The sequence below is a fragment of the Columba livia genome, chromosome 2 (genome assembly GCF_036013475.1).
Source record: "Columba livia isolate bColLiv1 breed racing homer chromosome 2, bColLiv1.pat.W.v2, whole genome shotgun sequence".
NCBI classification, from domain to species: Eukaryota; Metazoa; Chordata; class Aves; order Columbiformes; family Columbidae; genus Columba; species Columba livia.
Window position 1 is genome coordinate 34,083,436 of NC_088603.1, and position 27,880 is coordinate 34,111,315.

The window sequence follows — 27,880 nt, forward strand, 5'->3', positions numbered from 1 at the left end:
GTACTTCAGAGTAAGACCATATAGCTTGCTTTTTAAAATATATAGAGAAGAAACTCTATTGAAAATTAGAATTATACTGGTGTGAGAGATCAAAAATTGCACAGTCTAACAAGTCTTAAGGCGTGAGACAGAGGGATATAAAACAGTAGGAAGAAGTCAGATTGAAAAGTTCAAGGGTCACAGCAATACAGTTTTGCATTTCCTTAGCAAGGGCTTCCATGCAGCACAACAGAGCTGTACACAAGCACACAGACACAAACACAAATATATGAAGCTATTCAAATATAGGTTCTTCTGGAGAATATTTTAGCTGCATTACATGACCTAGCACTCTGTGGCTCATTGAGGATGCAGCAGGTCTCCTTTGTGGGGCACTAGTAATATATATATATATATATATATCTTTTATTACAAAATAATCAGAGTTTTCCTCATTCTAGATTCATTTATGTTACTTGTTTATTTTAGTAGTTGTGGCAGGCACTTTGAATTTTTTTTTCTTAATAAAGAAAGACTAGAAAGGTATTTGTGATAGATATGGTGAGGTCTAGCAGTTGAAGTTCATTAATAATTGGAATGTTGCAGAGTATGAAGTAATGAATACTAATTACTCCTTTCATGTCTGACAGCACCCTGTGGACCAATACATCAGCCCAGACTTTAATTTGGTTCTAGTAATGGTTTCATCAATAGTACATTAATTCTGTGTTTGAAAAGATATACAGTTGAACCTGACCCACACAGTAGATACCACTGTCATAAAATGGCCACATACTGACAACAAATGGATAATTACAAATAATTAAATTCACTGAGCTTCAGACAATCCTAATTTTACGTAAAATATATCTTATCATATCCATCGACAGAAAGCATAGCAAGGGAGATTTATCAACTTGTACTCCTTCCAAAGCAAATTTACTAGCCTGCATATTAGAGAACTTGCTGATCTGTGAAGCAGCTTCATAAAAGTATATCTCCCCTTCCTTGTTTACCAAGATTATCCTTGTGTTATATTCTTGGATATTCTGTAACACCAGCTTCTGGTATTGTTTCTGAATGAAGCCTGCAAAACTAATTCTCAGAGTCAGAGAACTTCAAATATATGTATAAATTTATATTTTCCTCAAAATGTGGGTGATTGTAGGGTGAACTTCAGGTGCTTGTTATCTGTGAAAATCAGACTTCTTGCCTAAGTGCCTCAACATATATTTAGAAGCCTAACAAGTTTTAGGTGTTCAAGTTTGGATATTTTTTTTTTTTAATTTTAATTTTGGAGCAGTAAACCTTCTTAGTGGGTCTTAATGCACTGTAGGCTGTGACCTTATGTTCAAAATGGCTTTAAAATGCTAAGATTTGTATTAAAATATTTTAGGATGTTTACTTTAAGAAGAGTGAAAAAAGACAAAAGAGAATAAAATAATTTCCAAAAATTATCAGTTGTGGTACATTGCTTTGTATAAGCATGAAAGGCACAAGAGGACATAAGTAAAATTTGGGTGGAACTTATTAGCAATGTATGCAAAAATTATCCGAAATGCACATAGTTAGATTTTTCTGTAGCAAACAAATCAAGGCATAAAAGTAGGTGCCAACGCTTATACAGTGTTGGGTTTTGGCCCTCGCCTGCTGGAAGAGTGAAGCCATTGAACAGGTTTGGTACGCATAGGCTTTAGCATTTGAATATTAAGCACTATCTGTTTCCTATCCTGTCTCCTCAGCACCTCTCTTTTGGAGATCACTGGATGTGAGCATTAACTATAATAGATCAATGTCATTTTGACTCCTAGGAGAGAAGACAGAGGAATAAAATCATTGTTAGTAAGCCCCCTATTTGCATTCACATGAGTTGTTACACCTGCTCAAATCCTTTGCACGTTCACAAAGTGCATGTCTCTTCGGTTGCAAGATCAAGTTATTACAAGATTCTTTAAGATGTCTTGAAATTTGATTTATGTGCAAATGTAGCTTGTATGAACAAGTTTCCATTCTTACAAGGCATGACTATTATTCATGAAACAGCAAGGCAATTCACTCAGTTTCTCCACAGGGAGAAGCTTTCCTTGCCTTGAACGTCTCACCAGCTGTGCAACTTTAAGTCAGTGCTTTTCCACTGAACTCGTTTGACCAACTTGCACAGTTTGCCTACTGAGATTGCCTAGTAACAGCTCCATTCTGTGCTTGTTTCCACCTGATTTATTCAACTTCATTCTCTACATTACTTGTTGGAGTCTGCAAGTCGGTTCTAGAGGCTTTTTATTTTAAGCGGCGGGAACTGAAAGAAGCCTCCTTCGGAAAATGTGTTTATCCCTCTGTCTTCACATTGAAAAATATTGTTTCCCTTTCCTTTCCTATCCAAGAATTTATCACTTCTTTTCCATCTTGCTGAGCTGATCCAAAACATTTAGCTACAGGAAGCTATCCTATTTTCTGCTATTTACAGTCATGGCGTGTTTTGGAGAACATATGCCCTGAAAGGTACTGGTTTTGGGTTGCATGAAAGTGTCTGCTAAGAAAAGTTTTTGCATAAACTCTTGAGCCATTTCATGATATGAAGTCGTGTTCCTATAGTGAAGATTTTTCTGGCATCATAAGATCCTGTCTTTGAAAGACCTGAGCACTCTTTCCTCAGGCAGCATATACGCAAAGGAGATGTAGATCTTTGTGCTGATAACTCATGTTTTGACATATCAGACCAGATGTTGCGTTGTTCATAGACTTCTCATAGCTGAGAGCTTAGTGTTCGTGTTGCCTTCTGAAACTTATCTGGCTTTATATTTGTTTTTTCCAAAAATCTGTTGTTCCTCAAAGTGTATACAAGATTTTTTAAGTGCTTTGCGGATCCTTTTTTAATCCCTTAATCTCTTTTATTTCAAGATCTACAAGAATTTCAACTGAAAAAAAAAATAGTGGAGAACAATCTCTCTTTAATATACTTTTTATGTTCTCAAATAACAGGGAGTTGGAGCTCACATGGAAGATGCTCTGTCTGTTCCTGGGTAGAACAGTGCATTAATTCAGTCCATTCTATCCGCCTCTGCTAGTGGAATAGGAGATTATGAGCAAAAAATTACCAAAAGTAGAACTTGGTTTTAGTAATTTATTTGGCAACCATTTTTTTTGCTGTGCCTTCTGGTATGGACTTCCATAAATAGTGCCTGTATCTGTTTCATTTCTTCAGAATCCAGAACAAACCTCTAAACAGATACATTTAATTAAAAAAATGAAGCAATTCTACCGGGTTTCTCCACCTCTGCATTTATTGTTCTTGCTTACACTCTTTGAAGCATATGAGAGCAATAACAAAACATTTATTTTTCCCAGATCTGTAATTAACAGAAAACCTAGAGTAGCTGCAGTAATAAAACGCACTGAGTCATTATGTAGTTTTTGCCTTTCATAGATGATAATCACCAAAATGGGTAATTTATTGCTCCTGTGAACTGAGAACCCATAGAGTAAATACTTGAATCCAGAACTCTAAAGCTTACTGTGTTGCCACATAGACCTTCTGAAATATAGTGTGACTCCCTTAGCAAAGCTTTTTCCACTGACAAATCAAACTGGAAAAGTTGTCTTCTGTCAGATCTCTGCTTGCCTCTTGTCTCTGTGTGTGTGTGTACTGAAAGCAAAACAAAACTGCTTTCTCTGTGTCAAGTTCTGCTGTTTTATTCCTTCCAGCTGTAGCAAGTTTTGAAGGCTGTGGAGAAACCACAGTATCAGAATTGAAATCCGTGTTGCAGAACTGGAAGTTGAATTCATGTCCACCTGAGAAAGGTTGTATGGCCTGAAGGACATGACTGTATGGCTAAGTTATTTCACTATTATACAAGCATAAGCCTGCAAAGCTCATCTCCAGTCATTTGCGTGGCAGTATCACAGTATGTTTGGGATTGGAAGGGACCTCAAAAGATCATCTAGTCCAATCCCCCTGCTGGAGCAGGAACGCCTAGGTGAGGTCGCACAGGAACATGTCCAGGCGGGTTTTGAATGTCTCCAGAGAAGGAGACTCCACAACCCCCCTGGGAAACCTGTTCCAGTGCTCCGTCACCCTCACTGAGAAGAAGGTTTTTTGTTTTGTTTTGTTTTGTTTTGTTTTGTTTTGTTTTGTTTTGTTTTGTTTTGTTTTGTTTTGTTTTGTTTTGTTTTTTAGTAGTATAAAACATAGATGCTCGATGCTGAGTTTTGTAGAGTCACAGTTTTCCTAGCACTGGACATACTAGGTGGTTATTTTTAGGAATTCACTGCTGTAGATAATAAGTGACTGTCTTTTCTTCCTGATTCTTGGTGAAATGCGAAAGTGCTTTCAGGACAGGATTTCATTCAGCCTGTGTCTTCTGGCTGAGGGGATGTCAGAAGTAGGCAAGGATGTTAAGAGCTGAAATATGTGTCATTGATTCTGGCAATGCCCTATAATATCCTAGAAATAAAGCAGTGTTAAACTTTGTACAGAAAATACTTTTTTTAATTCATGTTCTGATGTGACTTTCATTAATTGCATTTCAATTATTTAGTATCTAGACCATTGCAATCACTTTAAAGATTGATTTGACTTAAGAAATGTCAATCAATTTGAATTTTGAGAAAAGGGTTTCTGTCTGCGTATGTTCCATTGTATAAATATTCTACTGACTTTTTTTAAACAGAATTTTATTACAGATATTTGGATCTCCATTCTTGGCAGAGAACATTCAAAGCTATTGCTGTGTCAAAAACATTGTACTTGTGCCTGTGTGTGGTAGGTGATGGATGAAGACAGGCATACTGTTCACAGTGCAAGCAGATGACACGGAGTTGTGGCACCTGCTCACACCAGACCAGACGCAAAGCACACACTGTAGTCTATAAGCAGTCTTTCCATTTTTTTTTGGTGCTGTGCCATAGAAGTAGGAAGGATAACTTTATGTTACCTCACTGCTGAACCCCAAAACAGTGTTTCAGCAGTAGTAGTGTTGCTGTACGGAATAGACTGGCACCTCTCCTTGAATATAAGGGGTCAGAAAATGACATCTCTCCAACAAGGGATCTTATTCAGGGAGTAAGAGGTGAACCTAGCTGTAACTCATTCTTTCACCCAGCAAATAATTGATTTGGAACAAAACATTTAGTATGTTGCCTTAAAAAATTATTTTTGTTATTTCTGTCACCAGTCTTTCTCTGTCCTCTCATCCCTATCAGTTTGTTGTAAGTATATGCATCTGCTTAGGTTTTCTAGGATTTACTGCTAAGCTATTTAAAAATATGGAAAAGTGAGCTATATTTAAGGAAACGATTTTGAGAACTAACAGCTATCTCATTAACAGTTGTTTGAAAACTTTCCTAAATTTGTGGTAAGTAATAAAGACAGATGTTTACCCCTAAGTCACAGACTCTGTCTGCTGTATATGCAAATGAAACTATGCCCTGTGTATTCTTCATATAATTTTGATATATTCAATCAACCTTATTTTGTTTCTTAGTCTGCAGGCACCTAAAGTTTGGCTTGTATCCATTTCCTGTGCGTACAAGATCATGCAGTACCCATCTTTTGCATTCTAAGATATCTATGGGGTTTTAATTCAGTGAGATCCTCATTCTTGCACATTTTATTCCTTCCCAGGTATATCAAGACTGAAGACAAAGAAGGTGAATTCAACAAGAATTTCTGTCTTATCCTTCACACTAAGCTGGCTAACCCTCACTACAAGCCGGAGCTGCAGGCTCAGACCACCGTCATTAATTTCACTGTCACCAGGGATGGGCTGGAAGACCAGCTGTTGGCTGAGGTTGTTAGTGCTGAAAGGCTGGACTTAGAAAAATGTAAGGTAAAGACTATATTTTGATCTGTCCATTGCTCCATCTGAGATTTTAAGGTTAGCATTGATATGCTTGTTTGAATCTGCTGCAGAGTAACTCATATATTAGAAGGATATATGTTAGTAACCCATATATTAGAAGGATTTTAAGGTTCAGATTCTGAAAAGTGTAGAAAGTACTTCTACTTATTTGCTCAAATCTGTGCTTCCAGAGGGCTGGGCTTGACCTAAAGCTCTGCTATAAATTAAATTTATTGTGATCTCATTCCCACACTTCTTTCTACTGCTTGGTTTGCTCTGTGCATTGCATTTAATTTACAGTGCAGGATTTAAGCCTCCTGCAGTGCTTTGTGCTTCAGTGATCTCGAACCAATAAATGTAAATAAAATTTCATGCCAGTCTATAAGAGGATATGATGGCACTGTTAGGACCTGAGGCATTTGGTTAATAAATCATGGTTTATTCCTGCAAAGATGTAGTTCTGTGGCTGCTGCAGTCGTATCAGCATATAGTAACTTATGAAGAGAAATGCTTTTATAGTGGATTATAGAAAGGACTTTGAGCAGTCTGTGATCTATGAGCTAAAACATAAAAAAATACTTAGGGGTGTGAAATGAATAATAAGAGTACTTCCTATTTCTCTAGTCTGTCTTTTCCAGTTATCTCATGTAATTTACTAGCTTCATCCACAAAGATTAGCTACACCTCTTTGTGGTCCTGCTGCTCCATGCAAGGGCAAATGGGGTCAGAGAGTTTAATTACAGCTTGAAGACTGAAAGTCATGTACTTGGGAACATGATCTGAAAACAGCTGGCCATTTTCTTCCACATCTGCACGTTGCTCCACATGGGGCTATATGTTTACACCTGTACCACCTAGGGATTTTTGGTGCAAGGGTCAGACTTAGATAGAGAGCTCCACATAAGACTAGTCAAGCTCTTTCCCTGTCAGAAGGTCAGTCCAGTAGAGCAGACTGACCATGCTTTCCCACACTGCTTGCTGCCAAAGTGGGGATCTCCAGCCTTGTGCTACTGTTGGTTTTCTCAGATGCCACGTAAGTTACCACTTGCCATCTCCGACAGGATCCCAATCTTTTTGTCTAGTCTGAGGGAGAAAGAGACTAGGAGAAAGAGAAAGTTCTGGTCCGTGGTGACCTTAAGCTTCTTGTTTTGGGTGGCCCTGGTATACTGAGACAGAAGGTAAATTGTCTTTTTCAGAAGTTAAATTAAATTAATTGATGTAATTAAACAGAAAATATAGCTGATGAATGCTGTAAAAGACTATTTTTTGCAGTAGTTGTTTAAATACAGTGTTTTCATTCTCTCTGCTAGTCAGTCCTGGCCAAGCAGCAGAACTGTTTCAAGACCGAGCTTGGGCAGCTGGAGGATGACATGCTGAGCAGCTTGTCAGCTGCCCAGGGCAGTTTCTTAGACAACAGTGAACTTGTAGAAAAACTCAAAACAACAAAGTCAACTGCAGCAGAAATACAGCACAAGGTAATAACAGTTGGACTATTCTTAACAGCTTAACATCACATGTAAAATGTGTATTATTAATTAATTTTAGAGAGATATTTCTGTGAGCTTGGAATAGTCAAATTCCTGTCTGTCTAGTAAGTGCTGTCCACCCACATATTCACAGCTTAGCTGTATCTGTATGTAGCTGTCACCATTTTTTTTCCGTTTTGATTCAGATGCTTGAGTTAGTACTGAAAAGACATGTATCAGCATGAAATGGGAACAGATATATTCATATACGATTTCCATATTTTCACAAGTGAACAGGCATATTGCTGCAGAAAGCTGTCGTTCCCTAATGTTTACCTAAGAAAAGAAGCTTGCTTACCTTAAATATTTTCTACTGTCTGAAATAAAGTTGGTTTAGTTCTAGCGTATATCCATACTCTTTTGTTTGTACACGTAGGAATATTTTGGTAATTGTGTGGGATAATCACTACCCTTTAAAAATTAAGTGAAACAACCTTCATCCTGTAGATAGCTGAAGCCAAGGAAAATGAAGCTCAGACTAACATGACAAGAGACCATTACAGACCGACAGCCACAAGAGCATCTGTTCTTTACTTCTTTATTAACAGTCTGGACAGCATCAACCCCATCGACCACTTTTCACTGAAGGTAAGAATTTATCTTGCTGATTTGGTTTCAAAGTGCCAGGAACAGAACTCTGCCTCCAGCAGTGATGCCCAATATGTTAGTTATCACTTGTACCAGATGTTTAAATTTGCAGGGCTGCATGTCTGAGAAAGGAGAACGTGATGTGATCTCCTGCTGGTCCGTAACACAGGGCATTCCCACGGGTCTCTTTGTCAGTTGTCTCCATTCTGGCGATGTTTTATGACTGTGCTTTACCTTCTTTTTGTTCAGCCATCCCACAGAGTCAGGTAGGAAAAATTTTGAGGGATTCTGTATAAACAATTCACTCTGGTGAATTTACCAAGTGATCTAATGCTATGAGGAAGGGAAATCACCCACTGCAAAATTACCAGCTTGCCTTAGTGCAAGGTTCTGCCTGCTGAGTTAAATAAGGAAGCAGAAGAATATTGCTGTTTGCATCCCTCACCCCTGGTTTGCTGAAAGTTTCCATAAAAGCCTCTTGGCAGAAGTGCTTTGCATTTTAAACTGCTTAGGGCAGCTTTTCTTAGAAGGCTACAGTCAGAAATTAATTATCTTATGAGTAGAAAAGCAAAAGATCAGAATTCAAATAAATAAAAATAATTGTACTTGTTTTCAGGCCTTCAATGCAGTCCTCCACAAAGCAATTAAGCAGGCTGAAAATGCAGGCAATATTCAGTGTCATATCTCTAACCTGAAAATAGCTGTCACATATTCAACCTTTATTTTCAGAAGCCAAGGACTTTTTGAAAAGAATAAGCTAATTTTCTTGGCCCAAACAGCTTTTCAGGTGAGGAAAAATTTTCACATCGGTGATACCGAAAGTTACTGGGTTTTCTGTGTTTATTTAGTGGAAGGTGATGCCTCTGAGCAAACAATTTATCTTGCTTCTTTTTGGCTATGCAGTTTCTCACACAGTGTGACTGCTGCTTCAGTATCAATTACAGAAATTCCAAAGATATTTTAATGTAATTTTTGTCTTTTAAAATGCTGCAATGACTTTGTGAAGCTACACTGAGGATAAATAGCATGATTTAGCTGCTTGTTGTTGGATAATTAGCATTGAAATAATGTGGTATGTAAAGCAAATAATACATATCCATATCACATTCAGGCTGTTACTTTTCCTTTTAGCTTTAGTACCAGTATGCCTGGGAAAAAAATCAGGGCTCAGTTGTACTGGGTGTCAGGTTTTGCCCTGAAGAGCTTGTTTCAGGTTGTATCACAGAGCTGATCAGTAACAGAAGTAGGAATTAAACTAGAAACCAAGAATTTGGGAGAAAGGTAAAATATTTTAAATTGAGTAATCTGATTCAGGAGAGGATAGGAAAAAAAATCAGTTGACACAATGCATCAGTTGGAGTTAAAAGCGAACAGATACATCTGGAAAAGAAGAGAGAGGAAGTAGGGGAAACAAACTGGTGATGATTTCTCTGCATCATGGTGCACGTGGATTTATCCAAATGACCTTGGCTTTTCTTTTAGCACTGTGTTGCTTAACTATTCTCTTTTTTTTGTAGCAGTGGCACAGGGATGGATAATGAAGAACAGAAAACTGTATGGCAGCTGAAAAATAAGCTCTATCACAATTACAGAATAGACAGAAACTGGAGTAAAAGGTAAACTTCCGATTTATTAAATACGTTTTTAGATTGAAAGAGAGAGGGCTTTTAATAGAGGAAGAAATGTATTTATATCAGAAATGAGAGAGAACATATGGTATCATAGCGAAAGTGTCTCTTCTTCCCACCCTATGTGTTTATCTAAGGTTAATTTCAGCGTGCAAAACTTACATTTTTATGTATGATGTTTATGTTTCCACAGGCTAAGGAAAAATAACTGCTATTGTTGGTTAGCTCATCTTAAAATTTGTGTGAATTTGTGTTTCAGTACACAAATGTTTTATATATAACATATATATATTTAAAAACACATTATATACTTTTATTATATATAAATTATCTATCTATATGTATATAGATAAATGCAGTTATATTTTCTGCCAAAAGTTTTGACTGAGAGGTAATGTTTATTTTTCATGGTGTTTTTTACAGGTAAAGGAAATTTCATTTTGGGGAAGGTTTTAAATAAAGGTTTTAAATAAAATTGTCACAGCCTTTAGTGACTAATATCTAATAATATCATTCCATTTGCAATAGATTTCAAATAAATATTTTAAAATATCATTAAAATGATATGTAAAATACTATATCAAAGTTTCAAAAAATGCAGCTGTAAGAATTCTTGTTGCTTCAAGCTCCCTACTCAGTAATACTGTGAGCGGTGAATACTTTAAGGCAGAAGTGGCTCTGAAGGAAGTCTGACCTTTTTCAATTTTGTATGCTGTCAAGATTCTTCTAAGAAGTAAAGAGATAGAGCTCCATGAATTGGATTTCGTTTTTCAATTCGGAGTTGAACACGCTTACAAGACTCCTGTTGACTTCTTGACTATGCAGTCATGGAGTGCCATTAAAGTAGGTTGGGAAAATTGCTTTTCAGTTCTAAATCTTTTCTGATGTTATTTCTGGAGGCATGCTACAACTAGACAATTTCAGATAAAGTCATGCATTACACTCTATTTTGTAGCAGAACTGGTCATTCTTTCAAAGAGGAGTTGTTTTGTTTTTTGAATGTATTTTTCCTTAGACATCGTGTACTGTGCTTTGTGAGAAAATTGTTTTATGCCTAAAAATACAATTTTCACCTTCATACCACTCCTTACTATATAAAGTAAGCGTCCCATACAAGGTTTCCAGTTTGACATGTCATGATGTTTAACAGTAAGCAGACAGTATGGCAATACTGACCAAAGTAAACTCTTATCAGTAATATTATGTGTGTGTGCATGTGTATACATGTAATCTAGTATTTTGAGGTAAATCCTGAGTCCCTTGAAATTGGTTAAACCATATTTTTACATGCTTCAAAAGTAACTCTTCATACTTCATTCTTCATGCAGAAGGTACATCATCTGCATTTATGTCTTTGGCATGTTCCCAGGCTATGTCAGTGATGGATGTGTTCAAGGGGTTAGACAAGGATATTGAAAGATCCATCAAAAGATGGAAGAGGTGGGTGAACTCAGAATGTCCAGAAAAAGAAAAGCTCTCCCAGGACTGGACAAACAAAAACTCTTTTCAGAAACTAATCATACTGAGGGTGCTCCGCCTGGATAGAACGACGTACAATCTGAGGCATGAAATCTGAGTGTATGTCTCAGGGCAAGTGTGTGTGAGGGTGGCTTGTATGTGTCAGCACAGAGAAAACTCAGATTTTAGGAGAGAAGCAAATAACTTATAAAAATGGGTGGTCAACCAGAATTTTGAATCAATGACTGTGGTTCTTCCCAGCCTGTTCTGCTGGTGAAGAGCTCATAAGGCGGTAGTGTGGTGAGACATGAGTGGTGGCATATCTAGAGAGCTATTCTAGTGATTTCTTTTCAGCTGCATATAGGTATGCTGAGAAATGTGCTCATTAATAAAGGGAAATACAGTAAACTATGCTATTAATAGCTAAGAGTGTATTTCTTAATGTTCGTTCTCATTATGGTACTAGAGCTGGTAGCTAACCCCGCAAGATTGCAATTTTTCAGGTCTTCGGTCTCTAAATTTGGTGATACCAAGGAAGATTCAGTTGTGGATACTTACCCATCTTCTTTCAGATGTTTTCCAGTTGTACTGTTTTAATCTTTTGATCCCAAGTGATGTTCTCATAGACCTGATCCTCCACATCCCACCATCATGGCTTTTACTCATTCACATGCCTTCTGGGAAAGCAGTTTTTCTGTCCTGAGTGTTTATTCTGTCCAGCTACCCTGGCTTTATGTGACAGCATTGCTATTGCATATGGATAGCTTCTTGGACTCCGTTATTGAAGAGGTCCTTTTCATTCATAAGTTGATGTTTTCTGTCATATGGTTGCTATCCCACACAGGAATAGGATTGATCATCTTCTGTCTTACTTTACCACCTGCCTCCCCTTCTCACCTTCAGTTCACTTCCCTGACATTTTCTTTAATGAAATGGCTGTTAAACTGTTGCTGTCAGCTGCTCAAATCTGAGAATGGTGCAGGCTTGAAGCCTGTTTCAGGGGAACATTTTTGGTGCACATTTTCTGTATGTATAAGAATATTGTGGAGGGAAAGCTTGGCTCAAAATACATGGAAAGAACAAGGATAGACTTAGCAAAATCACATTAAGAGAGCAGTTCAGCCACTCGTGTGTTTTTCATTCCGTCTCCAGGAGTAGAGCCATTTGAAGATATTGAGACACTAAGTAATCTTCTTATTTGCTTCTGGTGCAAGGATCACTCAACTGTCCTCCCACTGAAGAAAGAAAAATTGACCTCGGAAGTGAAATGGAGCATGCAGGGCTTGAAATTTAGATAAATCAATATACAGTTATGCGCTTGTGTGTATGTGCCTGTACACACATACGTGTAGGGGTGTATTTTAACTACGCAGAACAAAGCCTTCTGGAATCATCTGTCACTACAATGGAGTACACATTACTGTGGGAAAGTTTGGCATGGTTTATTTTCAGCAGAAGATTCAAGTTCTGAAGTTTCTTCCACCCCCACCATGTTCATAGTAAATGGCGTGGATGAAAAGTTAAGGCCATAAGCACTACAGTATGAAGAAATTTTTAGACTGAGCATTCCTCTGCTTGGCATAATGCAGGTTTCCTTTGTACTGTTTTCTACCTTTTGACTAGATGAGGGCCAGAGGGCAATTTTCTCCATGCTCATGTAATCTTGTGCCCCCTGTGACTAAATAATGGTCATTATACAAACTATATTCAATTGTATAGGGCTCTGTGGCTTTATACTCAAGATTACTATTCCCCACAGACAATAGTGAGAATACCAGGTTAATACAGCTGTGACCTCACTGTGCTCAATTTAAACTCAGGCCTCACAAGGTGAGAGGCTTGTGCATTTACCCACTGAACCAATCAGTTAAAAAACTGATGTGATATCTACCACATGTTGCTCCCTTTTTCATAAGGGAATTGCTCTGTACCCCCTGTAAGAGTTTCTAAAGCTCAGTAACAATGCCGAGCATCTATCAAAATGTCAAAAGGTTCATTATCTTAAAACCAAGGGAACAGATTTCTGCAGCTTTTTCTAATACCAGCAATAAGGCCACTGTTGAGAGCTCGCAATTTTGCTTGTTGAAATTGTAAGGGTTTAGTGAAGTGCTTCAGAAGAAGTAATATGCATTGCACAAGTGATAGTGAAATTAATGGGGGCATTATCATTCTTTTTCCCTTCTGCTCTGCTAATTTTCCTATCTCCTCCTCCCTCCCTGTCACTCACCCTTCCCCAATTATTTCTTTTACAGGCAAAAAACTTGAGTTCACTATAGATTCTGGAGGATTTCATAACATCTCTTCAGAACGAGGGCAGGAGATGGTTGCAGAGGAGGCACTCGAGAAGGCTGCCAGACATGGCCATTGGGTTCTTCTCAAGCAGCCTCCCTGATGGGGGCTGTCTCCTCAGTTGAAGGGATATTCCCAGAATAAAAACAAAATATGTGGTAGATTACAGCAAAAGTTTTAAACTGCTAATAATCGTGTTCCTTTTTGCTTTTGAATGTAACGGGATAAACATCATCTTAATTGAGTGTATGCCATGTTTTTCCGAATGCTGTCCTCACCCTCTGAGGAGGAACTGCAGAAAAAACAGAAAGCCTCTGGTGGGCAGGTGGGACTGCCCTCAGGGCATACACTTGCCCTGTGTAATTAAGAGCTCCTTTTCCGTTTAATGGGCCGCAATAGAGACTTTAATAAAATGGGTCTGACTCCCCCTTGGGAAGCTGTGTAATTAGCTCTGGAGTGCTGCTCTTCTGAGATAGCAGCCGCAGCTTTGGCCGGTGTTTTATGGACCCAGAGCCCACTCAGCAGCGGACAAAAAGATGTGTGCAACACCCTGGCGAGCTGCGGTTCCCAACACAAAGATGGAGGTGACAGGAGCACTGCAATTGTTAAGGCTATTGAAAGAAGGTGCTTCCCTCCCACTGTTTTATGCTAAATAGGCAATGGATATTTGTAAGGATCCCTTTGCCCTGAAGCCAAACAAGAAATGCATGTTCCAGGCTTTGATATTAGGGCCAGGGGGATGAGGTGATTCCCTCCTCTTCTGGTTTTTAACAACAGCAATGTTTGGCTGTCAACCAGGTTGTCTGTGACAAATGAAGAGATGGGCTAAACTCAGTGTTGTCTGCTGGCTGAAATGAATTCACCACGGGATTAGTGAGAGGCATCGATGTGCATCAGCACTGCAGAAACACGCACAGACTGACCCCTTCATCGACAGTGAAACTGGGAGAATTCTTTAACCAGATTTCTTACAAGTAAGGCAGTCACACTAGTCTGAGAATAACTCTGCTTTTCTGCTAGTGAGTATAGAAAAGTTGTTGTGAAGAAAAGAGCAGAGCTGATTTTCATGGGAATTTCAGGGTTCTCAGTTACTCTGGGGACAGGACAAGAAAATGGGAAATGTCAGAGGCCCCAGATCAGCAGCGTTGTGCATCTGACAGCACAGGGATAAATAGGGAACATCTGAGAGGCTTCTGATATTACTGACCTGCTTCATTTTCCAGCCCATTATGACTGGCTTGTGAGGGAGAAGTGAGGTGACAGTTTTGCTGCAAAGATTTTTGATATGTAAGGATTGGGGTAAGACCAAAAGGAGAATACATAAAGGTGTTGGACCAAATCCCAAACGGTGCTAAACTAGCTAGAGCTAGTGGGATTTGAATGTACTCAATGCTTCTCAAGCTTCAGTCATCTGGGTTTTGGACTAAAAACCCTGTATGTTGATGTCTAAGGAAAAAAAAATAAATCCTGGCACTAAAAGAGACACGTCAAAGCTACCTTGGCTACGAATATAACAGATCCATGTGATCCAGGTGATTTGGAAAGATTCTTGTGAGAAGGGGAGAATGGCCCTGGTTTTGTAACTAAACAGACAACTATTCATGCAGCATTTTTTTTTTAATCCTAATAACTCACTATAATATTTTTAATGGAAAACTGAAAAAGCTAGACAAAGTTTTTAATAAAGGCAGTTCACACATGTTGCGTTCAGTGCAAGAAATATATATATGTATGTATTTTAATTAGTTAATTTCTAAGCTGGATACTTTAGAAAACTCTCTTTACTCTCCCAATAGTTTGAGCTATGAGTGTTTGCAGATTACTACAAACTCTTGAGCAGACACTGTCTTTAATACCTTTCTGATTAAGGTATTTTAGTTTTTTTTGAAAAAAAAGAAGGATCACAATAAGAAAATCAAACTATGCGTAATCCAGGTGGATTTTCATGTTTTGTGATTTTCTTCAAGCAAGAAGCTTGCATTGTAGTTTTCATCCTTAAATTCAGGATTCTCTCTTAAGGAGGGGTTTTTGTCAGATGTGAAATCCTTCACCTTTGCTCAGACTTTGCTACCTGTTGTTCAGTTCAGGATAATCTATTTCCTTTTGACAGCCAAGAATTCATCCTTCTGAAGTTCCTTCCACACACCCATGTTTTTATGGGTATCTAAAGTGATTTTTGTTATATTGAATTACTTCTTAAGCTAAAATATAGGATATAGAAAACTGGCAGAGAACCAAGAATTAATTTATCCAGGTTTTATAGGAAAATGGCAAATAGTTTGTCTCAGTAATTTAAAAACCAGCTGAAGCCCTGCAGAGAGTCTCATTTTGCTGAGATTCTTTGCTAACACTATAAACAATAGAGGCAAAAGAAAAAGGATTAAATTTCACTTTCAAACGTGACTCTTTGGGAAACAGTCTAAAATTCGGAGGTATATTATGCTTTTTAATAAATGTTAAACTGGCAAGTTTTCTACTTGGGATAAAGTAGATGGGATAAAGTAGTTGGGATAAAGATGATTTATACTGAGAAACCATATGAGTTATTTGAGTAATATTCCTAGAGTTCTAGTTAAAGTCTCTATTTTTATTGCTTTCAGTAGCACAAGAATTCTCTTTCTTAAGGGACATTTGAAAATAAAAAGGCAACCATCAACACTTTTGCTTCTGGGAATTACTGCAACAAATACTGCCTAATAGTCACTCTTCACTGAGAAATCTGTTTCTCCCTCTCCTTCAAGCTCCAGGCTTGTGAGTGCTCCCTTTTGGCAGCTGAGGCAGGCACAGCTATCGATAACACTGCTGCCTGTAAAATGGGTAAATGTGTTCCTTTTTTCTTTGACAGGACCCCCTTGAACTGTGTACCAGAGAAGGGGAATTTAGAAGCGTCCTTTTTGTCTCTGTGTTATTTTCACACTTGCGCTGCTAGGAGACTGAAGTTTGACCCTCAGGGCTGGAACGGAAGGTCTTGGTTCAGTGCTGGAGATCTTACCATCTGCATCTGTGTGCTCTGCAACTATTTGCAGAGCCGTACAAAGGTAAAAGTAGTGGGTAGGTAACCACACACACCAAGGTCATTTTGATTTTATCAGCTGTTTACACTGAATAAGGGGGAAACAATTCTTCTCTGTAGCTGTTTTTTAAGTAGATGGTATTACATGATGCTGCTGCTATCAAAATGAACCAGATCAAAAGTGTGGGGGGAGGGGTTCTGGCAGTGGATGCTTGAACTTTGTAATATAGGTCAAACTAGTTCCACGTCAGTAGCTAAGGGGGAAAATATGCCCTTCATTATGTTAACAAAAACAGTGGTTTACATGTGCATATATGCCAAATTCATTAGGCAGGTAATGAAGCATTTGCACAAATGTAATTACATACAGCAATTCTGACAGTTCATAACACTGCATTAATAATCACTACAATTAGTTCTGATGATGGAAGCAATTTACAGCACGTCACATATATAAATAATGGTGCATTTCCTGTATGTGTCATTATTATGTATTAAGGATGCCACCTTGTTGTGACTTTCTCAGTAATGTTCCCCTTGAGTCAAAGTTAAGGGTAGATGAGTGATTTTATTTCTGAGCTACTGCATATTTCACACTTGTATAGTTTAAATACATAGTTGAGGTCATGTGTGTAAGTTCTGTATATGAAATACCTAAATAAAAACAATAAGTATTAATTACTGAATGATATAGGATAGTACTGGATTGGTCCTCCCATTTTAGTAATTTAAAGAAATTTAAGAGATATTTATAAAGAAAAAAAAGAGAGGGAAATATCACCCCTAGATGATATTATTTTCACCATATCTCCCAACTTGTATTTACTCTTAGAAATTAATTTTCCTTTTTTCTTTTTTCCCCTACTGACCTTTATTTAGCTAATAGGACATGAAACTGCTTTTCCTTTCTGTGATACTCGGTGTCACAGTGAAATAATTACTTAATTTTATAGTGATGATTTAATAATGCTTCCCATTTAGAAAACAAGTCTATAAAATCAGCTTATTCCAACCCTTAGTTTTCTTTGCTAATAAATCTTGCTGCTTTAAGCTCTGTTCTTTTCAAACCACAATTCATAAGCTGGATAATTAATTTTGCTAATTAATGAGAGGGAGGATTCTGATGGCAGGGAAGACTAGAAAGGTCTGTAACAGCACGAATTATTTCTTCTCTCTTCTTGGTAATATTGTTTATTGTCCCTTCTTGTTCTATCGGTTAGTGATTCATTACCCCATGGCTTTATAAGCATTTTTAATGTAGATATTGGAGAGAGAAAAGAGACAATAGTTTTTTGAAATGTGACTTTGTGTGTATATATACACATATATGACTGTGTATACATATAAAATTTCCCAAGTATCCTTTGGGGACAACTTTGTTTAAAACTATTAGGGATCAACCAGAAAGCATAAACTGAGAAACCTGAGCTAGCCCATCAGCTAGTGGCAATTGCCCTAAATCCACCATTGCTTGTACCAGGTTATGGTGCTTCCCTGTGAATATTTAATCTTCTTCCATCTCAGTTTGCCTTACCCCATTTCCCTGTTGGTAAGGCAAACTGCATCACGCTCTCCTCTGATAGTTAAGGTCTCCTCAGGTGAAGTGCAGGATGCTGATCCTGCCTCATTGTCCTGCTCTTCCCCAGCACCTTCTGATCCCCGAATGCGTGTTCCTGCAGTTGTCATTCGATGTTGTGAGGGGGATGTGGAGTCCCCATATCCATCCACTGAGCAATGCCTCAGTGTTTTTTTGGGGCAAAACAGACCAGTTTTCTATAGAGTACAATAGCAATTATGCAAACCTGACAGCCCAAGATATTGCTAATGCAAACCTCCCATTTTTTTCACACTAGCAAAAATGACCCTTTTATATCACAAGCTTTGATTATCCCAGTGTAATCAATGTTCCCAGAAGTGTGCAGCTGAATGAGCTTGTACTGAGTTAGAATATTGATATACTCTTCTAAAAGATAAAGGAAAGAGCCATTTCTTGATATAAATATCTATGAAATTAGAAAAGCATTACATGTGTTTCTGTTGCCAACAAAGAGAAAACCAGTTTTATTCTAACTGCAATAATGTTTAATTCTAAATCCAAGTTGTTGGCATTTTTCACAGGGATTCTCTATTCAGGCTGCTTGTCACCAGCATGCAACATTGCTTATTATATTCCAGTGGCCTTATTTTTTCTTCTTTTTTCATTCTCTCCTAAACACCTTAAAAGAATGACGGATTAGAGTTTCACATATTCAAATTGAAATAAACTTGTAGCAAACAAGCTGGAATAGCTGCAGCTATTTTACTTGTTCTGTCACATCATGCAATATTTAAAGCCTATAATTAAGTTTTTACTTGAACTGTTGGGAAGCAAATACTTCCCCCAAGGGTGTAAAGGTTCCTGTCTGGAAAGGCTTCATCACAAACTGGCATATTTTGCAAACCAAAGGGTGGCAAAAAGAAGCTTCAAACTCTGTGAAGTCAAATAAAACAGAAAGACAGTAGTTCCTTGAATAAATGTGTTACCACTGTTAATCACATGCTATAACAGAGGCATTATGACTGGAGTTCTACAATATACATAATGCTTACATTATGTGGTAGTAATGGGATTAATATTAATTCAATTTTTACTGAAATTCTTGAATACATCCCAAATTCAAATAATGTAGAATTTCAGTTACTGAGTGTTTCCTAGTGAGGAGATATAAAAGACTGCAATCAGATACAAGTTTTTTATTTCTTCCCCAAGAAAGGCACAGTAGGTTACCTTCCTGTCACTCACGAGGATTATGTTTTTAAAGATCTGTATGGGAAAATACATGCACTTGTTAATGAGTTATGTTCTCTTATATCATGCAGTGTTTTGAAAATGTACTTTTCACTTAAAAGCTTTTTATAAAGGATAAGGTAGAAAACATGACATAAGGCTCAGATGATACACTTTACACTGTTACTGAATTTTAGTCACAAACTTGATATTTTTGCTCAGGTATTTATAGATACCTCTCACTGGACTGAAATAAAAGAAATCTGTGTTTCTATGTAGTTATTTTCTAAACAAACAAAGCCCAGCAAGGCAAAAATGTATATATAACCATGGATATTTCTGAAAGGAAGTGTTTGAATTTGTTTCTCTTAGCATTGTTTATTCTGTGCAGCTTGGTCTGTCCTTTACAAAGCTACTTGTTTTTTTTTCAGCAATGCATTCTGTGCCCCTGGGTAGGTCCCACGGGAAGACCTGCATTCCCTCTTTGGTGAGATCATGTACGGTGGCCGCATCACCAATGCCAAGGACAGCAGGCTCTGCTGTGTACATCTGCAATAATTCATCAGCCTACCTAAGGTAAGAACTCTCATATATACCTAAAGCTCTTAGACACATATATAGAATGTTCAACCTAAGAGAAAGCCATCTTTCAGAACTGGAGCCTTGTGAGGAAGACCACAAGCTTTCTCATTGATGTGGCCCCACCTGCAGCAAGGTCTTGTCTGGGTGTGGAGGAATAAATTCTCCAACTTGTACAGTGATTCATCATGAGCAGATTTTGCCTGCAAGGGTCTGTGACTTGCCATATCGCTTATTTAAATTCTTTTGCGAGCACCCTTGCGTGGCAACTTGATTGTTTTGTAACACTGCTTGTATAGCCAGCTTATTGACATGAGGGGATAACACATTTAGGTTTCCATCTTCCTAATAAAACTATTCTCTTTCAAGGTGCTGCCATTTAGAAAGATCTGGGTGGGCATAGGGAAGTATCTTTGATGGAACTGCACTTAAACCAACGTAACTGATGGACTCATCAGTTACAGAAGTCCAGAATGGCACTATCCTCAAAAGATACATCTACTGTTTACATGTTTTATTCTCCAGCTGAATAATAGAATGGAAATGTTATAAATTTCCTTGTATTTTCCTTTTTCCAAAATAAGGAAACCAGTTTGTAAGACCTTCTCATTTTCCACCACCCTCTCACACATCTGTTTCTGTAGTTTTGCCAGATTATCACCTGCTGATACATACTGAATTATTCAAATTTAATTCTTGAGTTTTGGTCGTGGGCAGCAGTGTATGTGGAGCATCCATGATTCCAAGGTGCAAGATTTCCAAAGTTGCATTCAGAAATGAATGTTAGAATTTTTGAGGATACAAAAAGAAAATGTTGCTTTAATTTTAGTTCTAAAAAGCTGTGCATGGAAACTACTTTAATCTATTTTCATATGCATACATTGATATAAAATGTATATATAAACATAGATGTATGTGTGTGTGTTTGTATACATATATGGAAAAGAAAAATCAACCGGCTGCTTCTCCTAAGCTGCTGAACTAGTCACTTTAGAGAATGGATTGTACACAATTTGCTAAAAACAGCCAAGAGATTTTTCAAGTGCCATTTCCAGACTTGTTATTTTCCATTGTCCAAAGGTAAAAAGCGTATCTGGGGGGAAAAAAAATAAAATTAGCATGTTGGGTATGAGCAGGCCACTTGCAGAGCCTCGCTAACTCAGGCAAAGTGCTTTCCCCCCTTGGCGATGCAGCTGAAGCCTCTCTTTCCATCATGAGGGAGATGAGCTTGTTGGCATCTCCTCCATCCCTAACAAGTGAGTTTTCATATGTCAAAGAGCCACACTCAGACAACGGCAATTGGAAGTAACTGCTCAGAAGAAGATGCCCAAGAGTAAGTTGCCATGGAGATGGAAAGGCTAAATACCACTGTACTCCTGACCTCGGCGGAGGCTGATTTCTCCAAATGACAGCTGAGGTCGCAGGGGCATGGTGGGAAGCTCATCCTGCTGGCTCCGACTCTGCCTCTAGCCTATGGATAAGTAAAGAATTACTGCTTCCAGTTTAGGCAGTGCATTAACCTTCACAAGCCTGAACTTTCATTCAAATAATTGTAAAATAAGTATAGGTAGTGAAACCTGAGCAGAATCACTGCTATTTGTATGGCCTTTGCAAAGTTTAGGGACCCAACCCCAAGTATGGATCTGCTGGTATTTTAAATGGAGAGGTCTCTTTCAAAGCTTTTTGCTGTAATTGGAAAATGTTAGAGCCCCAAATTACCAACAAAACCAGAAAATAATTCATTGACTGGTAGCCAAATGAATGCAAACAGGCTGGAAACACCTTTCATCAGCACTGGTGCTTTGTGTTCATTGGGGAGATTACCTTCTCTTCTACCTACTCGCATTGCTGATGAGTTCTTTTAGCTATAAATTCATTCCACAAAGTGTGCTAGAATAATTCTCTATATGTCAGCTTTGCCAAAACTGACCTGAGATCTGTCGTAAGGACAGAAGGGCAGCGAGTTCCTGCTATGAACCCCCATAACCTGCAACCTCCCTCTGCACACATGACTCCCAGGAAAACAGTAAAACCCATTTTAAGTGCCAGCAGAGAGACTGGTAACTACAGAGTGTCTGACAGAATTGATCTTCCTCTCAAGGTGAATAATAGGGCTTTTTTCAAAGCCTCGGCACTACTTCAAAGTGGTGTCTCAAGACATAGCTTATTGTGGGTGAGGTTAGCGATGCAGGTTCAGGCACAGGAAAATGGCTGGTTGCAGAACCAAAATGACTTCAGAAATAAGTGCTTACTGGTGTTATTGTGAGCAGCAGCTTGTTGTTGACTGTTCTAAATGCCAAAAGCCGTTAAATTTTATTGTGATTTTGTGGAGTGGACCCTGCATTAGGAAGAAATAGCTCCTGTGAAAAGTACCACTTAGGGCCAGAAATATTTTTCAGCAAAACACAACTTGCGAGTCTGTGCTAAATCCCAGACAACTCTGTGACAGTAATTTCAGAGAAACTCTTTGAATCCAGTGAAGTCCTTACAGAGCACGAGCCTGGGGAAGCCTAGAAAACAAACATGATTGTTACAGCTTTTATTCTGTCCTGTCATCAGTAGCAGGGCAGCCCTGCAAGAGTGCATCTCACCAAGTCTACCTACTTAATTCTTGACCTGTTCCAAAGTCTCAAGTTTTATTGTTAATATTCTGACAGTGGTAGGGCCTGCCTGTTCAATATGGAGCTGGTTGAGACCTTAATTTTCTCTGCTGTAAAAATAGTCACTGCTGTCTATCTCACTGAGGCCAAAGCAGCAGTACAAAACCCTGAGCAAAACTCCTACACTTGGAGACATGTAGTGGAGTAGCATGTTTTCCTTTCCATTTCAGCTCCTGGGTGTTTTAACGGGCAACAAGTTATGTGGAATCAGTGACTGGAATCACTGTTTCTGACAAGCTAAGAATTGCTCCTATACTTGCATTTGCTATCCCATTTCCACACCGCGCTAACCTGTCTCATCCACCTGTCGCTCCCTGTGACCTCTTTGAAGTTATTATGAGCCCAGTGTTTCTGTGCAAAGCCCCTAATTAATGACACACCAAACAGAATTGATGTTGTGGCTCGTGTATTGGGATAGGGGCTTAGGTGAGTTGAGGCTCCAGTCCTGCCTCTCCCACGGGTGTCCTGTGTGACTGTATTGGTGTCTCTCATCTACAAAAAGGCACAATAATCCTTGCTTCTTTTCTGAGGGGATGCAGAAATTTAGTGCTTAAAATACACTTGCCTTGGTATTGGCAGGCCCTAAAACAAACTCAGAGCATCCTTATGAAGGAAAAGAAAGCAGCAACAGTACTTCAATACTGCAGTATTGAAGTGGAAAGAGTGCAAATAGTAACTGTGTTGAAAAGAGTTTGGTAACCCTGTTCCACTGTATCAGAACATACAGGTGCCATTTTTGTAGATTCAAGACAAATTTCTGAAGTTTTCTAGATGCAGAATAATGTTTCAAGAACTGGGGACAGTGTCATCAATAATACTATTGATTCTTTTTCTTAAGTTTGAAGGGAAACTGGCTTTGGCACCACCAAATCTGGATTATGCTGGATACCATAAATACACAGATGAAATGCTTCCATCTGAAAGCCCAGTACTATATGGACTGCATCACAATGCTGAGGTGGGATACTTGACAGCAGCGTCAGATAATCTCTTCAAAACTCTTTTGGAAATGCTGCCCATGAATTCATCTGTAGGAGAGGGATCAGGCCAGTCTGCAGAAGAAAACGTGAAGTTCTTCATCTGGTGCGTTGTTGGTGCTGTTAATGACATGTGTAGCACACATTTTACTGTGTTATTTCAGCATTTCTAGGGAAAAAAAGAAGTGCTTCCAATTAGCAAAGATCAGCCGAGTGTTAATAGTAGTGATAATGCACCAGCCTGTGCAATGTACTGCACTAGGGAGGAATCTGGACCAGAGGAACACTTAACCTGTTGTGCAGACTGTTTCTTTTTCAGTTTGAACTCAATATGGCGTGGGAAACAAGAGATTACTTTATCTTGCTGTTTTCTTTATAAGCAAGTTTCAGCCCACAGTCCTGTCTTCTTTCTGCCACATTTAGAGCACAGCCCAGCAGTGATATGTTGAGTCTCCACGCCAGGAAGAGCAGCCCAAGCACGGTGCTCTCCCACCGCTTCCCTTCCTTGGCCCTGGATCTGAGCAGGAGCCACGTGGCTTCTCCAACAGACTTCCCATGCAAGCAGCAGCTGCAGAGGAGGCTTTCAGGGAGTTTTAGTTTTCTGGTAGTCCAAAAAGGTGAAATCTGGGCAAGGAGGCTCTCTGACCATCTCTTAGCCCCAAATCTGGAGTTCAGCAGAACAATAATACCTATAAGCTATCCAATGCTGAGTGGAAGGGACCAACCCTAATACAAAGATAAGCTTGTCATTTCATATGGAATTAACTGGGGTACTGTTGTTCTGTTCACAGTCAAAATATCTCAGCCAGATTCTTAGTAGAGCCAAACTGATTCCAGAAATATGTAAAAGGCTGAGTTTTCAGCATGGAACAGCACTGGTGCTGTGCTTAATAGCTAAAATGAATAAAGGATGAGCAGGAAAGGAAAATGTAATCAGAAATCTTAGCTAGCTCTGTTATCAGATCCTGCTTGCTGCCTTCTACACTTTCCTTTCCGAATGTAGGCCTGAGTAACCATGTCCAGATCCCCCCAAAACTGCCATATTAAGAGGCTGAGGCTTTAGCTCCTTATCCTTACCAGAGTTAATTAAATTCCCTTGCAACTGCCACTCCCGCTCTGCAACTCTCCATGCCTTTCTTTACTCCTTTCCTCTGGGCACTCGTTTTTTTTTTTTCCCTTATCTCCATCAGATCATGGGAGTTTTACGGAAGGGAATATGACAGCACTGCACACAAGTAGCCAAACAACGCTTTATGTCACAGGGCGAGCTTGTGCTTTTCACGTTTAGTTCCTGTGCACTTTGGTGAGTGTAGACAATTATATACTGCATTCATAATTCCTTCTGCCAAAGCTAAGGCTGAAACAAAGACTGAGCTGCATTAATGTTCTGCTTTCAGTTCCTGTTCATTAGTACTGTTACGCATTGTTTTTCATTTGTGTTCTGTCTCAGTTCCAGAGCAGGCCTGTGAGGAGGGAGAGAGGCTTTTTCGGGGTGTGAGACGTGCGCATGTGCCTGCACTTGTATTTTGCCTAATGCCTGAGTCAGTAAGGACTGTGGGCAGTGAAGGGGGAGATAGAAGCTATGAGGTTCTATAAGAAATGCAAACTACTACTTGACTGAAAAACAAAGGCAATCTAAGGGTACACCCTTGTACAAGCAGTCATCTAAGCCCAGGGACCATGTCTTGGTGGAGTCTGAGTGTCAGTGTTACATGAAAATGTAAAGCTAAATGGAAGCTGTTAACTGGTTTGCATTCATTTCTCTCATACTGTTGCCAGAGACAGCAAAAGTCGGGGAGCATCTCTGGATTTTATCTGCCTAAGAAAATGGGAGGTTTGTGCCCTCCTGGAGAAAAATCCAGGCTTGAAAGCAGAAGAGTCAAAAAGAGCTGATTACGATGATTTCGGTCTAGAAAGGTTAAGAATGACCTGGATGATATTCTGTAGATGCTTCACAAGTTTAATATGGCAGAAATCATGCAGAAGACCACTGCCTGGAGCCCCTATGACCTTTTTTGGAAATGAATAGCTATTCTTTATGATGCCAGTATACTTTTAATTGTTCTCCAAACAAAGGGGGAGTTGATGTTTTCTCCTCACATGGAAGTGCACTCTTCTAGGATGCTTTGCCAGACACATGGACTGAACTGGCACATCCATCCACATACAGCCTCGCCCACTGGTAAATACGCTAAAGTAAGAGGGTTTAGCTACTACACAGAGCTATTCCAGTGATATAAAACCAGCAGCTGTGTTCCCCCGTCTTTTTTTTCTTTTCTGTCCAAAATTTGTTTTTCTGCAAGTCAGTGTTACTTTGAAGGGAGTTTTGCAGAAATGCTGATACTTTCCTAAAGCAAGGCTTTGTCCCCTCCCTTGTCACAAGTGCTAGAGGTGTTCGACATCTTGCAGGACTCCCTTCTCCCCTACCCTGCCACTGGCAATATCCACTTGCAGATGATTAGATATGGAAAAAAATAGGCAGTGTTTTTTGAAATTCCTCTAATATCTCATGGCAATGTGTGCTGCAGTATGCTGTTAATCAGTTTGTTAGATGCTTATGCTCCTGATTTGTATGATGGTATCAGGCAATTTCCATTGAAGAAGCCATCAACTGTTCTTACCAATTTTTGTCAGTTTCTTAAGGTGTGTTAACATGAGTAATGGTGATGTTCAGGTTTCTCCTCAAGACAAGTTTTACAGGATTGAGCATACTCACATTCTGTTGCCAGCAACCTGTCTCTTGCAGATGACCTTCTACAATTGATTTTGGACATACCTACATCAGGGAAAGAACAAATCGCACTAAAACCATGACCTTATGCTTAGAGAAGCGTATACGTTCTAGTTATTTCAGCCATGTACCTTGTCTGTCGACAGAAGGACTCTTACACGTGAAGTCTGAAAATATATTTTGTCTAAAAAAGTAGTACTAAAAGATTAAGGCAGAAGCTATTGCTGCTTCTCTTTTAGGGTTACTGATCTTCTCATCCAACACGAAGACCCTGAGATCTGGACAGAAGGTCTTGTGCTGAAGTGGTGTGGCTTTCTGGCTTGTTCAATCCTCACTCCCTTCTAGCAGGTAAGCAGTGATGGTTGTAAAGAACCAGATATATCGTTTCATTGCCAAACACTTCCTTTTTACCATTGCTGTTCACTATGTTTGTGATGGTTATGACTGCAAGTTTTCCTGCCATTATTATTTAACCAATTCAGTGCATATTTCATGGTACCATTCTTGTTTATTCTTTAGTATTAACACAGTTACCAGGTGAAGTACAAAAAAGAAATGAGTCTGACAGTCCTCTTTGTGCAGTTGTTGCCACAGTATGGGATGAAAAATCTTCAGCAGTGTATTGATGTCTCGTTTCTTGCCATGATCAGAACACACATGCATGTATTTATTCTGAAGACCACACTGAAGCCATGTGAGAGCCTGATAACAGGGTATCATCTAAAATTCTGCATAGTCACCAATGGAACTCAGATAAATTCTTTGTTAACCTAGCAGAAAGGTGGCCAGGAGCTCCTCATAGGACACTTTGGCCAGACTGCCATCATTCCCTAGAGAAGATGGGCAGTGGGGGCCTGGGGAGTGTTTGCAGCCCAGACAGAAGCTCCCCTCCCTGTACATGGAAGCTGAAGGGGATGGCATCACACAGGCTGGCAGGCAGCAACTCTTCTCTCTGCTGCTTATGTCAAGGTCCCCAAATGGTGCTTATTTTATGCCACAGGCACAGAGAAACCCAACTGTACTTTTCCTTCTTCTCTTCAAACTTTCCCTTCTGGGACCTGTTCCTATCAAGGGCTGGGGGGATGTAAGGACCGTGCAGGTTAGAGTAGATGTTAGCCCAGGCTTGTTCTGAACAGGCACTAGGCTGGAAAGAAGCGTTGTCTGAGAGTGCAGACAGCAGCGCAGTCTTGCTCCCCGGCTAGGGAAGGGGTTGGTTTGTTCTGTGCTCTGCAAAATGTTTCCAAGCAGCTGCATTCGTGCAGCTTTTTTACCTTACTAATGGCCAAAGAAAGAAACAAAACAAACTACCAAAACAAATCAAAACAAAAACCCCGGTCAGTCTCAGGCTTGTGCATAATATGCCCAAGAGGGGCACATAAACAGTTCTGACATTAAAATTGCTGTCTGGATGTTGAATTATTTGAAAGTATTATTTTTTTAAAGCTGTAATGCAGAGCATGGTATGCAAGAAGAACTGCCCTTTGGATAAAGTGTGCTTGACTATAGATGTTACCAAAAAGAAGATTATGGCCACTCAATACAGGAAGGAGCTTTTATCTGTGGGCTTTTCATGAAACGTAAGAAATAAACTTAAATTGCTTTATTTCAGTAACCTAGTTCAGGGACTTTAGTTTCCTTCCTGAGGCAGGGAAGTTCCATCAGGAGTTGGACTCAAGTGTTTTGATGCTATGAACAGCACCAAGGAAGTTTAGGGATAGTGGGGGACTGTTGGTGTTGGTCCACTGTGACTTCAAATTTAATACCAGTTTGGTATCCTAATCACTGACAACGCTTCATGCATTTAAATAACTGTTAACTAAGCCTGAACAAGGTCTGCATTTTAGTAAA

General features: G+C 39.1%; 2 protein-coding genes across 2 annotated transcripts in view; one reads left to right on the top strand and one right to left on the bottom strand.

Annotated features, from left to right (window-relative positions):
* Window positions 1-27,880, top strand: part of LOC102097778 (dynein axonemal heavy chain 11) — an 87,621-nt gene that overhangs the window by 51,140 nt on the left and 8,601 nt on the right. The window contains 11 exon segments of the mRNA XM_065051285.1: window positions 5,600-5,804; window positions 7,127-7,291; window positions 7,790-7,930; window positions 9,448-9,546; window positions 10,279-10,401; window positions 10,928-11,136; window positions 14,104-14,279; window positions 16,151-16,343; window positions 19,517-19,661; window positions 23,163-24,604; window positions 26,272-26,380. Of these exon segments, the coding sequence (XP_064907357.1) occupies window positions 5,600-5,804; window positions 7,127-7,291; window positions 7,790-7,930; window positions 9,448-9,468 (532 nt within the window). The 3' untranslated portion in view covers window positions 9,469-9,546; window positions 10,279-10,401; window positions 10,928-11,136; ... (3 more) ...; window positions 23,163-24,604; window positions 26,272-26,380.
* The window catches only part of CDCA7L (cell division cycle associated 7 like), a 28,494-nt gene continuing 22,565 nt past the window's right edge, over window positions 21,952-27,880 (bottom strand). The window contains exon 11 of the transcript XR_010470073.1: window positions 21,952-26,077. The gene's annotated coding sequence lies outside the window, so the exon portion shown is untranslated. The remainder of the gene's footprint in view (window positions 26,078-27,880) is intronic.